The 14941-nt window shown below is 34.7% G+C and overlaps 1 protein-coding gene and 2 pseudogenes across 1 annotated transcript; 1 reads left to right on the top strand and 2 right to left on the bottom strand.

The window, feature by feature from the left end:
* Nucleotides 1–5331: 5331 nt before the first annotated feature.
* LOC109063017 (dexamethasone-induced Ras-related protein 1-like) lies at nucleotides 5332–6281 on the top strand. The gene is made up of 2 exons (XM_019080094.2): nucleotides 5332–5660; nucleotides 5746–6281. The coding sequence occupies exons 1-2, from the start codon at nucleotides 5390–5392 to the stop codon at nucleotides 6270–6272; spliced, it is 798 nt and encodes a 265-aa protein (XP_018935639.2). The 5' UTR covers nucleotides 5332–5389; the 3' UTR covers nucleotides 6273–6281.
* A 2689-nt stretch (nucleotides 6282–8970) lies between these two features.
* On the bottom strand, nucleotides 8971–9602 carry LOC109092330 (annotated as a pseudogene).
* A 3970-nt stretch (nucleotides 9603–13572) lies between these two features.
* LOC122147097 lies at nucleotides 13573–14200 on the bottom strand (annotated as a pseudogene).
* Nucleotides 14201–14941: the final 741 nt, after the last annotated feature.

Genomic DNA, 14941 nt, shown 5'->3' on the forward strand with positions numbered 1-14941 from the left:
AATTTATGGGTGACTATTCCTAACCCTTTAAGCATTCATCAACAAGGGGTTAACAGACCATGTTAACCGCTCAATCCTTGACCCCTTGACCAGGCCAAGGTCCACTGTTACGTAAGAAGAGTCTCTCAATGATTTTGGGGTTGCTGTAGCCATAAATGATCCCATGACCGTCTGATATTTGATGTCGTCATAAATGATAACACAATCAATCTTGAACCCTGCGCTGCATCGCTCACATCTCACTATCTCTGCTTGACAGTCTCTCAAAGAATATATTACACATGCAGACGTTACCCAATACCAGACTGTGTTTTCAAAACAACGTAATCAATCCATGTGTCAATAATTAGTTTTATTAACTTATTGTTATATAAAATGGAAAAGAATAGATCCCTATCTAACCATAATATATCCATTTGCATGCAATTATATGTACTGTTGTTATTATGGGGTTTCCTGCCAGAGGCGCTCTGTGTTGTGAGAAATGCATCCAGTTTTCAGCTTCGTTTCTTCTTTAATTTACACCATAATCACTTTTCTCTTCCTGTGTTGCAGTTCCGTTTAGTTAATGTACCGATTATTGTTGACCTTTGAGGCGTTCTCATCATTCAGCTCAGAAGAGTGTGTAGATACAGAATAACCGTTTCCTGTGCTGCTCTCAGCTAAACAATCATATATCACCCGAGCTGTGAAAGAGTTAAAATGACCAGACAGCGCAAATGAAAACCCAAAACCATGTTCTATATATTGCATTGTCTTCACACAGAAACAGGCATACAGCTAAACCAGTGCATTCACAGAGAAATGAGACGTTTTTAAAATGAATCAGTCAAAAAAAAATTGCATCCTTTTAAATTAAATTTAAATTCACTTGATTATCGTTATTAGCATAATATTCCCTCACATTCAAATCTTGGCAATAAAGTGAGAACTGCTAACGTTTTGTGTAACGAACCCTTTTGAAAAAGAGATACACATACGCATACTTTTAAAAAGAGTATTTATTACAGAAATAATATTCTTGCGTGTGAACTGAATGCAATGTTTCCTGACGCTTCCTTGCATGTTATTTACAATTAAATGAATATAGTTTAAATTTATATTAAATGCAGTTAGTTGAACTTTAGAGCACTTATGGACCCACTTAAATCAGACTTAAGTACATCTTTATATGTAAATTCAGAAGTACTTTGTCTATGAAATACGGTTAAACTGCACTGCTGCTGAATGTTCTGATAAGCTAAACTAAAATATACTTTAATTTAATTTCTATTGAAACTTGTGTGTAATGTATTTGTAATGAAGTTTTTGGTGCAATTAAATTTGCAACAAATGCAATTTGGTATATTTAAAAATATATTAACTTAACATTACAGTTCAAATTTCTATCATGTACTTTAATATGTTAGTCAACACATGAAAATAACTCTTTTAAACAGCAATAAAGATAGTTAAAACATTTTTTTTTTAATGTAAGGTCAAACTTTATTTTTTTTATTTATTTAATTTTTTATATTTTTTATTTCTTTAATATTATATTATCTACAAATTAACCTTTGTTCATGTTAGTTAATGAAAATACAGTCGTTCATTGAGAGTTCATGTTATTTCACAGTGCATTAACTAACATTAACAAGCAGAACTTTTGATTTTAATAATGCATTATTAGATGTTGAAATAAACATTAGCTATGATTTATAAATGCTGTAGAAGTATTGTTCGTTCTAAGTTCATGTGAACTAAAGTAGTTAACTAATGAGCCTTTTCTCTGCAACTTTCTTGCACTCATTCTTTTTCCTTGCATTCATCTCTCTCTCTCTATTTTTACAGACACCTCACCAATTTCCTCTAATGAACTCCTATGGATTAAATTACATTGGCAGCTGACATACATACATACATACATACATAAATACATAAACAAACAAGCCTCTCTGGGTTATTATAAATGTCAGGGCTGAAGCTTTGATTATGCAGGACTGTGGGAATAAGGGCCGCTGCTTACACGGGTTTAATTGCAAGGCTCATATACTCATTGTAAGTTCACACTTACACATGATCAGACAGAGTAAAGGTTAAGCATATTTGGCATGCTGTCCGAAAGTTGGCCCGAACCTACAGTATATATATGCCGCCTCTAAAGCTGACTGGGTAGATCATTTGAACATGCTCCTCCTGATCTTTGTTTATAAAACATAATTTAACTAGATAGTAAAGTTTGTGTTCAAACTTACGTTGGCTGGAAAAAGCCTGACCAGAAAGTATGCGAAGTTGGCTTTTTCAAGCCAACTTAATTAGTCATTACACTTATGCAGACATTAACAAGTCAAATTCCTGGAAAGTTAAATTTGTTGATAAATTTAAGTGTGTTTTTTCAATGTGTATGGAGAATGATTTTAATATAATAATACTCAGCAATAATATGCATTAAGTTTCAGCGCAGTTTTGATTTTAGGTTCACTTCAAAGATGAACTGTGTTAGACTTATCCTACTTGTTATTTTCCATGCTTATTTTGTAAAATATTATATTGTAAAATGCAATTTATTCCTGTGATGCAAAGCTGAATTTTCAGCATTATTACTCCAGTCTTCAGCGTCACATGATCCTTCAGAAATCATTCTAATATGCTGATTTGCAGCTCAGTTTATTGTATATGTATAGTATACGTAGTATATATACATGTATACTTTTGTGTTCAATGGAAGGAAGTCGCTGAACTGATTTGGACGACATAGGGGTACATGAGTACATGATTGAACTTCATTTCTGAGTGAAAGATCCCTTTAAGAGCGGTTCAGATAATGGCCTGGCTCTCAAAAAAGCTTGTGCAATCTACAGAAAAATCCTTTGCATGAATATGAAAGACAGCATACCTAAACCCTCTCTGATGGTAATGAGAAATAAAATGAGAAATGCTTGTGATGCCAGCGGAGATGAGTGTGCTTTTGGACATGACATCATTTGAATGTCAAGTTGAAATAGAAATACAAGTTCTTTCTGGTTGTAAAGGTCATTATCTCTCAGAATGTATGTTGGTTTGTGAGGGTCCTATTTGCACAGTTTCTGCATTAGTTCTTGACTTTCTCTCTCATCTATGGCCCTGCTTGTGTGTGCCATACATCGGCTTTCATCCATTCTTCGAAACAGATCTGTATGTCTTTGAGGATGATGGAATCGATGGCAGCTACATGCTGCTTTTTCTCCCTCTCCACACTTTTGTTTCTCTCCTGTAATGAGCTGAGGCTGTGTGCATTTCCAAACCAAGTTTTGTGTGACTCCTGTTTCAAAGAAAATCTCATTACGATCACCTGCGTGTTCCGCCGCTCTGGAGAAAACTCAACAAATTGTCATTTCACGCTGACATTTGTTTTGCAACTTTCATCTTTGAGGCGGCATTGCTAGTCTTATAATGCATTGCTTTATAAACACGACATGAATAAAGAATACAAAATAATTTAATGCATAAATATTTATATTAGGAAATGCATAAGTGGCTCATGTATATTTTTTACACATCTTCTGAAAGAGCACTGCATCTCTGAATCAAAACACACGCGAAAAAGAAGCAGAAACAATCAATGGCATATATAAGGAGATGCATATGAAATAACACAATCATCAAACATTAAACAGCACATAAATCAACACTGCCTAACATTACTGAATTAAATGTCGACCCAGAAAGTTGAAGTGATCTACTCCATCTATGTTTATGAATCCAAACCAGACATAGACTTTGACAAAAATTTGATTTTCTCAGCTTTTTGATCAAAATGTTGCTTTTTTTATGAAACAAACCCACAAAAAAAGAATGCATGAAGCTAGATTAAAACTGATTTATTTGTTTGTTTGTTTGTTTGTTTAAAAGCAGAGGATATGTTCTTTCTTTTGGCATAGTGTATGTTCAGATATTCATAAAATATTCTGGGGACCATGAAAGTTTTGTGAAAATGATCAAAAGTGCTGGCAGTGGCTGGCAACTTTTTTACAAAACGCTGGCGGGAAAGAGTTAAATGTAACTAGTTTCTGAATTTTCAGAATAAGTGTGTGTGTGTGTGTGTGTGTGTGTGTGTGTGTGTGTGTGTGTGTGTGTGTGTGTGTGTGTGTGTACTACTTTCTTTCCCACTGATTCAGCGTCTTCCTTGGAAACTGCCCACGGCTGAATCAGAAGTCTGGGCAATACCAAAATAACTAAAACCTACCAAAATACTTCAAAGAGACCCGCATCACTACTGAGAAAGGAGAGCTTTCTATAGATGTTAAAATGAATATTGACCTAAATTTGTTATTCATTTTACCATACTGTTTGTGATGTTTATTTGCTCAGCCAATGCATTGCTTTTTCCACCACTTTCACTTTACTTATATAAACAACTGTTCTAATTTGGCTAAAATGTGGCGCTATAATGCGGTCAAAATCTGGAACTTTCATTAATCAACACCTCAGAATGTCTGTCAGCCAATCAGAATCAAGCATTCTGGAGCGCGCCTCAGATGAACGCTAGCGCCGCTGCGCGGAGACGCGCGGTCACGCGCTTCTGCATCAGAAAGACTGCAGCCTGCAAAAGAAAACATGACCTCCAGCAGAACCACTGACTTGTGTGTTTTTATTCACTTGCTCCTCACACGTCCAGGAGCTGTCTAATGTTGCACAGACGCGTCTCTTTCCGTTCCCAAGTTTGTGGTCAAGTATAAACATTAACAAACCAGTGTACATCATTAACGCGTTAAATCAGTTAATGCTGTTTAAGACACACTGTTGCATTTAAGGTTGAAAAAAAAAACAGTGATGTTGCAAGTATTTCAATGAATTATAGGCACAACAGGTACAATGAAGAAAAAAAACATCCCATGGTGTAGTTCATCAAAATTGTATTTTCCTGTATTGTGGTCATTAATAACACAAAGATGGAGCACAGTGTTAAATAAAAACTAAATTAGAGTATAATGGCGTGAAGTAAATAACATAAATATTATCATGAGCACTCCAGTGTATACATAACTGAGCAGTTCTGTGAACTCATCAATTATTAGACGATTTTTACTCGTAAATAATAGAAACAATTTTAACAATATTTTACAGTACAGGCCTATACATGCAACCTTTGCAGAATGACATTGTTTAAAAAAATAAGGAGTTTGATACACGACGTGAAAGTACTTTTCCTCTCAGTACATTTCCTGGTATTAGCTGCACCCGAATGCACGGACCTCGTGCGCGCTCATCCATGCGAACTGACGCGTCGGTCACTCGGCACCTGTTACACCGTCCCGCGGTGACGCGCTCGAGGGGAGGAGCGCAGGCGCGTTTAAAAAGCCGCTCGCGGAGCTTGAGAGAGCCACAGCGCGCTGTTCTTCACTAGTCATCACTCACACAAGACAGAAACATGATTAAGAAAATGAGTCCATCAGAGAACGAGTTTGACATCCCGGCGAAAAACTGCTACCGGATGGTCATCCTCGGATCCACTAAAGTCGGCAAGACGGCGATAGTGTCTCGCTTCTTGAACGGACGCTTCGAGGAGCAGTACACGCCGACCATAGAGGACTTCCACAGGAAACTCTACAGCATTAAAGGAGATGTATATCAACTGGACATTTTGGATACTTCAGGGAACCACCCGTTCCCAGCTATGAGGAGGCTATCCATTCTCACAGGTAAATGTCTGATTATGAACCGGTGTGTGTTTGACTCAAAAGTAGACTCGATTTCTAATCTCTCTCTTTATTCTTTTGGCCACAGGTGATGTTTTCATCCTGGTGTTCAGTCTGGACAACCGCGAGTCGTTTTGTGAGGTCCAGCGGCTCAAGCAGCAGATCTACGAGACCAAGTCCTGCCTTAAAAACAAGACCAAAGAGAACGTGGACGTGCCCCTGGTCATCTGCGGGAACAAGGGCGACCGCGAGTTCTACCGCGAGGTTCAGCGCGAGGAGATCGAGCAGCTGATCGCCGGCGACGAGCAGTGCGCGTACTTCGAGATCTCCGCCAAGAGGAACACTAACGTGGACCAGATGTTCCAGAGACTTTTCACTCTCGCCAAACTGCCCAACGAGATGAGCCCTGACCTCCATCGCAAGGTGTCCGTGCAGTACTGCGACATTCTGCACAAGAAGTCCCTCAGAAACAAGAAGGTGAAGGACGGCGACGCGTACGGCATCGTTGCGCCCTTTGCGCGCCGCCCGAGCGTGCACAGTGACTTGATGTACATCAAAGAGAAGGCGATAGGAGGCGGCCAGGCGAAGGAAAAAGAGAGATGCGTTATCAGCTAAAACCCGAGCTGTTTCGTTATCTGCTGAGGTCATTGCTGTGTTATGGGGCTGTTTCGGTGATTTTTGTGGGATGGAGGGGTGTCGCTGCAGTCTCCGGTGACTCCGAATGGATCGCGTGCGCTCCGGCGGTACAAGTCATCGGCTTGAGCGCTCGCCTCGCGATGTGGAAGCGCATGTTATGCTCGCGAGAGCTCCTGTACAGAATACCGACTCTGTTCTGTTCGGTCCGAGCGCTCTGTGATGTGGCTTATCAACTCCATGCTTCAAATGCGCTTTCTTACAACATTTGCCTTTTTGAGTGCAGGAGGGAGAACGCGGGGAACTTGAGTTGCAATGTCAGCTGTTTACATTTTTTGGGGGGTTAGATTTGATCACAAAGAAAGAACGTTTTATTGCAATTTGAACACTTTTTTATTGTCAATGAATGTATATTTATTCTTCTATGTCGTTGTTGGATTTGACACGTGGAAAACAAATAAAATAATTTCTCAAGAATATGCACGTTTCTTCGTTATTTTTCAGCAGCGCGCGCCTATGCAAAAGACATTTCTTTATGTGCTCACACATTTAATACTGCAAACTAGTAGCTAAACCTAACATACTCCATATGCATGCTTTGAAACTGTAGAATTATGTGAAATTAACTTCTAGGATGCCTTAACTTGTCGTTTGTAGGCTATATACACACACTTGACGCCTGCTTGATCTATTATGGCATGGAATGAGGCGTGAGCAAAAAATAATAATAATAATAATAATAAAATGGTTTCATATCTTCATATTATCTGAAACTCTACTGATTATAAATGTTCCAGATATAAACTTTAAAACTGAACAATAATCTTAAAATCCTCCTCAAACTATTCTCACGCGCTTGACGCCAAGAAAACGAGTCGCACTTGATCTCTTCTGGCTTGTAAAAAAGCATCTCTGAGCACATTGAAAAGAAAGCTTGCAGATACATATTCAGATCATATCCATTAAAACTGCAGGATAATTAGAAAATACCCTATTGGATTCTCAAACTGTTGTCTTTTGTTGTGCACACATTCATTGATTTATCAGTTGCAGCTTGGAACTAGGAACCCAAACTCTCTCTGAACACATTAAAAACATGGTTTCCTCTAAAGTTCATTCTGAGTATAAATATTTCAGATATATGTTTGAAAACTGCAGAACACTATGAAACTGCCTTCTAGGAAGCTCAGACATGAGTCATGTGTTGTGGACACACTGGATGCCAAGAAAACATGACTTGTAATGGACTAATCTATTTTGGCTTGGAACCAGGCTCCAGAATTGGGGGGGGTGGGGGGTATTAAATATGGTTTTATAAACCCTATTTTGAGTATACATGTTCCAGCTACACTATACCAGTCAAAAGTTTTTGAACGGTATATGATTTTTAATGTTTTTAAAATAATTCTCTTGTGCATTTGTTAGAGCCAGAATACAGCAAAAACAGTAATATTGTGAAATATTTTCACTATTTAAAATAACTACTTTCTGTGTGAATCTCTGTTAAACTGTAATTTATTTCCGTGATGAGCAGCTGTATTTTCAGCATCATTACTCCAGTTTTCAGTGTCACATGATCTTCAGAAATCATTCTAATATGATGATTTGCTGCTCAAGAAACATTTCTGATTATTATTATTATTATTATTTAAAACAGTTGAGTATTTTTTTTTTTTTTTTTTTTCAGTATTCTTTGATGAATAGAAAGACCCAAAGAGCAGCATTTATCTGAAATAAAAAGCTTTTGTAACATTATACTCTCTACCATTCAAAAGCTTGGAGCCAGTGTCATTTTTTGTATTTTTTTTTTTTTTGGAAAATAAATTACAGAAATACTTTTATTTAGCAAGGGTGCTTTAAATTGATCAAAAGTGGTGATAAAGACATTTGTGATGTTACAAAATATTTCCATTTCAGATAAATGCTGTTCTTCTGAAGTTTCTATTCATCAAAAAGACCTGACAAAATTATATTCAGCTGTTTTCAACATAATAATAATAATCAGAAATGTTTCTTGAGCAGCAAATCAGTATATTATTATGATTTTTTGAAGATCATGTGACACTGAAGACTGGAGTAATGTTGCTGAAAATACAGCTGCGCATCACAGAAATAAATTACACTTTAACACATATTCACATAGAAAACAGTTATTTTTAATAGTAAAAATATTTCACAGTAGTACTGCTTTTGATGTATTTTGGATTAATAAAATGCAGGCTTGGTGAGCAAAAGAGAAATCTTTAAAAAACATCAAAAATCTTACTATTCAAAAACTTCTGACTGCTAGTGTACATGCTTCAAAGCTGCAGAATAATATAAAAATACCTTCTAGGATTCTCAGATTATTATCTTTTGTTGTGCACACACTTGATGGCAAGCAAAAACATCTTGAAACTGACTAATCTATACTTGGAACGAAGCCTCAGTATTGCATCTGAGAACATTAAAAATGATTGTTAATAGTTTAATCTATCTGAAAGCTTGCAGGTAAACCCGTCAAAGGCTAAAAATATTTCAGATATATGCTTTAAACCTGCACAATAACCTGAAAATGCCTTCTAGGATGCTTAATAAATGTCTTTTGTTGACCACAAGCAAACTTGCGTGTCATCTCACAAATCTATTATGGCTTGAGTAAGACCCTAATATTGTTTCAGGTCACCCAAGCACGCTAAAGTAAAAAAAAGAAGTAATTTAATTTAATGCACAAACTATGACAAAGGTAAAGCATACAGAATAGATTTGCTAATAACAAGCACGCGCACTTTTAAATGCTATTCCCAAAGTAAAAACAAAAACTATATAGACAAATTATATAATACAGCAATTTTACAAACATGCAGAGAGTGTCAGGAGGGTTTGGGGATGTCGAACATGCACAGGCTCTTGTATTTCTGCAGAAGCTGGTTCTTGGTCTGGACCTGCTCTCGGAGCATGCGCAGTTTGCTCTCCTGCAGCGCGAGACTCATGTCGACCCCCGGCAGGCCCGAAATCTGCTCCCGAGCCTCCTGGATCTTCGTCTTCAGCTTGTTCAGCTCCTGATGGACGTCTGGACTGTCTCTGTCCATGCTGTTAACGGGTGAACGCGGACAGGACGTTAAAACCGAGCGACTTCATACACGCGCTGCTGTTGTTTACACAGACCCGACGGTAACACGTCCTGACACGTGACAGTAATACCCCTGCGTTCTGTGCCTTGAAACATAACAGGCAACAATAACCACTTCTTACCATTTTATTATGTCGTGAATAATAGGTAAAAAGGAATAATCTTCAGCCTCCTCTACCCACCGGCTCAGCGGTCGCCATGTTTTTACATCGAGGGGTTGCTGCGTCATCAACGCGCGTCTGAGTCCGTGCGTAAACAACGTCATGACGCTTGTGTTTTATTTTTATTTTTAATTTTTAATTAACATTTTGCAAAGTAACATTTGACATTGTAAAACAGACCGTTAACGAAGAAAACATCCAAATTAAATAAATAAATAATAAAATAAAGAAAGGAAATAAAATGTTTACATTTCGTTTTTTGACTCAAGTGGGTGGGTAGAGAAAAAATAATAATCTAAATTCTAAATCTCTGTTTCTAAATAATCTTATTTAATAATATCTGATATGTTTTAACTGCTTTTTTGTTTCTTTTTCATTTAGACAGGGAATCAGCAAAACGTTTTAATTCAGAGCAAAGTACAATAAAATCTGGTTTAGAAGCTGTAACTTTAGACTTGTGAATATGACCTTTTCCAAGCAAGCACAAGATCTGAACAGCATTATTTAAAAGAGCACAGCCAGTGTTACAAAACAGAAACAGGACCATTTATTCTGTAATGATGCCTCTGTTTTTATCCGTTTTACAAATAATAATAAAAAAAATAAATAAATAAAATAAAATATCTATCCATTTATCTGTCTATATATATTATATTATATTATATTATATTATATTATAGAAAATTATAATTTAATTAAAATAATAAATAACTAATAAATAAAATAAAATATCTATCCATTTATCTGTCTATATATTTTTATATTTTGTTATATTGTATTATTTTATTTTATATGCGCAGAGCTGAGATTTTCTTCAGAAAACAAAAACTGAATTTTACAGCTAGATCACGCGAATGATAGCCTATTATAGCCTATTATAATTTAATTAAAATAATAAATAAATAAATAAATAAAATATCTATCAATTGTATCTGTCTATATATTTCACAGATTATATTATATTATATATATTATATTATATTATATTATATTATATTATATTATAGCCGATTATAATTTAATTAAAATAATAAATAAATAAATAAATAAAATATCTATCCGTTTATCTGTCTATATATTATATTATATTATAGCCTATTATAGCCTATTATAATTTAATTAAAATAATAAAGAAATAAATAAAATAAAATATCTATCCATTTATCTGTCTATATATTATATTATATTATATTATATTATATTATATTATATTATATTATATTATATTATAGCCTATTATAGCCTATTATAGCCTATTATAGCCTATTATAGCCTATTATAATTTAATTAAAATAATAAAGAAATAAATAATACAAAACTGCAGTATAAAAATGTAATAATGTCATGGAAACTTAATATTTTCCAAAGAATATTTTACACATTTATAATATACATTTTTCAGAGAATAAATTGGGATTTGATTCATGATATTTAGGGGTTTGTGGTATCTAAAAGATTGAAAAAGCACCTGGTCTAAAAGTCACATACTGTACATTCAGCAAAAAATAATCAAACTCATCCTTAAAAATGCTGCTCTGATATCTAGTGTCCTTCTCTCCATGACTGACCTGGAACCCAACGCTCAGAGTCAGCACATGACTGATTATCAGTAAAAAGCAAACATTCACAGAACTATACGCAGACAAGCGTTACACAGCCTCCGTTGTGTGTCCACACAGTGCTTTGGGTCTAGAAAGAAACAATTCCCACTTATTATTTGATCATGAGAACGCTTTTATTGTTGTTGCTTTAATACGTATTGGGTGTTTTATGTCTTGGTCATCTGCTGAAGTTGAGATGTGTCCAACAAAACCAGAGATTTTCGCAAAACTTTCCAGGAAACCTAATAACAATCGCATGCATTGATAAATGTGAACTTTGCCCTCTGTTAACCCGTGATCACCCTCTGCCCTTCTGTTCTGAATATCTTCAGTCACACTCTACTGATCAAAAGCCTGAACCTAAACTGCATTCCTGGCCATTTGGAGATACTTGCTTTGGCATTCCTGTAATATTGATTTTCAGAATCGTTGTCCCAGATATGAATGCTGTGAAAAGGTTAATTGCACACCACGTTGTGTCTGTTTGTGTATATTCCTTTAGAGCAGATCTGTGACTTGCACTTTTATTATTTGAAGATGAATGCATGATTATTAATATTCTAATCAAATGATAAAGTGTCTCATCTACTTCAGAGATGGCATATTTTTTTTCTGTAAAACAGATATGATAGCGGAAATAACAATTTAGTAAAAATATATAAATACATTAAATGTATATTTTGGCCTGCTAAAGGATTAAAATAAATAATGAAAAACAATTATATAAAAAAGGTATTAAATAATAAACAATATATAAAAATATTTTGGTTTACTATACATATAAAACTCTATATATTTTACCATCTTTTCAACTTTATAATTGTCCTTTTTTGGTGGATTTTCCTTCTCTTTTAACGCAGCGTCTAATGCTTGGACACAACAGATATACAATAACTAGTGTTTTGTGAGAAACTGAAAGAAGGATTTAAATTCTGTTTGCAGGCTTTGTTTTTATTATCTTGCTCTCATTTTATTATGCTCAGCTAATAAAAGATGAAAAACATGTTTTTCTTTACTTCGTTACCCCCCATAAGTTACGACAAGTCTGTTTTGCTCTATAAAGAAGATATTTTATTCTATTCAATCGTGCTGTTTATAGCAAACTAACTGAATTCGTGGTCAACTGAAAACACACATTTCAGTTATAGATTACGGTAAACATGAATTTCTAAAATTTAGAGTTAGTTTTAGTTGCAGGAGTGTTTTCTATTACACAGACTGTAAGGGATTACAAGTGATTGTTATTGTTGTTTAATTGCTATATAAGGAATTCCAGGTATAGATACTTTAGTAATAATAAAAATATGTTTTTATATAGCGCTGTATAAGGTGCTTTCTTAAGGTGCTTCACAACACAGGCAGTACACAAAACAAAAAAAACGCTGAATCTGAAATAAAAAGCTTTTTGTAACATTATCCTCTCTACCATTCAAAGCTTGGAGCCAGTGTCATTTTTTGTATTCATTTTTTTTTTTTTGGAAAATAAATTACAGAAATACTTTTATTTAGCAAAGGGTGCTTGAAATTGATCAAAAGTGATGATAAAGACATTTGTAATGTTACGAAATATATTTCCAAATTTCAGATAAATGCTGTTCTTCTGAAGGAGTTTCTATTCATCAAAAAGACCTGACAAAATTATATTCAGCTGTTTTCAACATCCGAATAATAATAATCAGAAATGTTTGCTTGAGCAGCAACTCAGTATATTATTATGATTTTTTGAAGATCATGTGACACTGAAGACTGGAGTAATGATGCTGAAAATACAGCTGCACATCACAGAAATAAATTACACTTTAACAGAGATTCACATAGAAAGTAGTTATTTTTAATAGTAAAAATATTTCGCAATATTACTGTTTTTAATGTATTTTGGATTAATAACATGCAGGCTTGGTGAGCAAAAGAGAAATCTTTAAAAAACATCAAAAAACTTACTATTCAAAAACTTCTGACTGCTAGTGTACATGCTTCAAAGCTACAGAATAATATAAAAATACCTTCTAGGTTTCTCAGATTATTATCTTTTGTTGTGCACACCACTTGATGGCAAGCAAAAACATCTTGAAACTGACTAATCTCTACTTTGGAACGAAGCCTCAGTATTGCATCTGAGAACATTAAAAAATGATTGTTAAAAGTTTTAATCTATCTGAAAGCTTGCAGGTAAACCCGTCAAAGGCTAAAAATATTTCAGATATATGCTTTTAAACCTGCACAATAACCTGAAAATGCCTTCTAGGATGCTTAATAAATGTCTTTTGTTGACCACAAGCAAACTTGCGTGTCATCTCACAAATCTATTATGGCTTGAGTAAGACCCTAATATTGTTTCAGGTCTCCCAAGCACGCTAAAGTAAAAAAAAGAAGTAATTTAATTTAATGCACAAACTATGACAAAGGTAAAAGCATACAGAATAGATTTGCTAATAACAAGCACGCGCACTTTTAAATGCTATTCCCAAAGTAAAAACAAAAACTATATAGACAAATTATATAATACAGCAATTTTACAAACATGCAGAGAGTGTCAGGAGGGTTTGGGGATGTCGAACATGCACAGGCTCTTGTATTTCTGCAGAAGCTGGTTCTTAGTCTGGACCTGCTCTCGGAGCATGCGCAGTTTGCTCTCCTGCAGCGCCGAGACTCATGTCGACCCCCCGGCAGGCCCGAAATCTGCTCCCGAGCCCTCCTGGATCTTCGTCTTCAGCTTGTTCAGCTCCTGATGGACGTCTGGACTGTCTCTGTCCATGCTGTTAACGGGTGAACGCGGACAGGACGTTAAAACCGAGCGACTTCAGACACGCGCTGCTGTTGTTTACACAGACCCGACGGTAACACGTCCTGACACGTGACAGTAATACCCCTGCGTTCTGTGCCTTGAAACATAACAGGCAACAATAACCACTTCTTACCATTTTATTATGTCGTGAATAATAGGTAAAAAGGAATAATCTTCAGCCTCCTCTACCACCGGCTCAGCGGTCGCCATGTTTACATCGAGGGGTTGCTGCGTCATCAACGCGCGTCTGAGTCCGTGCGTAAACAACGTCATGACGCTTGTGTTTTATTTTTATTTTTAATTTTTAATTAACATTTTGCAAGTAACATTTGACATTGTAAAACAGACCGTTAACGAAGAAAACATCCAAATTAAATAAATAAATAATAAAATAAAGAAAGGAAATAAAATGTTTACATTTCGTTTTTTGACTCAAGTGGGTGGGTAGAGAAAAAATAATAATCTAAATTCTAAATCTCTGTTTCTAAATAATCTTATTTTAATAATATCTGATATGTTTTAACTGCTTTTTTGTTTCTTTTTCATTTAGACAGGGAATCAGCAAAACGTTTTAATTCAGAGCAAAGTACAATAAAATCTGGTTTTAGAAGCTGTAACTTTTAGACTTGTGAATATGACCTTTTCCAAGCAAGCACAAGATCTGAACAGCATTATTTAAAAGAGCACAGCCAGTGTTACAAAACAGAAACAGGACCATTTATTCTGTAATGATGCCTCTGTTTTTTATCCGTTTTACAAATAATAATAAAAAAAATAAATAAATAAAATAAAATATCTATCAATTTATCTGTCTATATATTATATTATATTATATGATATTATTTTATAACCTATTATAATTTAGAATTAAAATAATAAATAAAATAAATAAAATAAAATATCTATCCATTTATCTGTCTATATATATTATATTATATATATTTATATTATATTATATTATATTATATTATATTATATTATATTATATTATA

The sequence above is a fragment of the Cyprinus carpio genome, chromosome A12 (genome assembly GCF_018340385.1).
Source record: "Cyprinus carpio isolate SPL01 chromosome A12, ASM1834038v1, whole genome shotgun sequence".
Taxonomy (NCBI): Eukaryota; Metazoa; Chordata; class Actinopteri; order Cypriniformes; family Cyprinidae; genus Cyprinus; species Cyprinus carpio.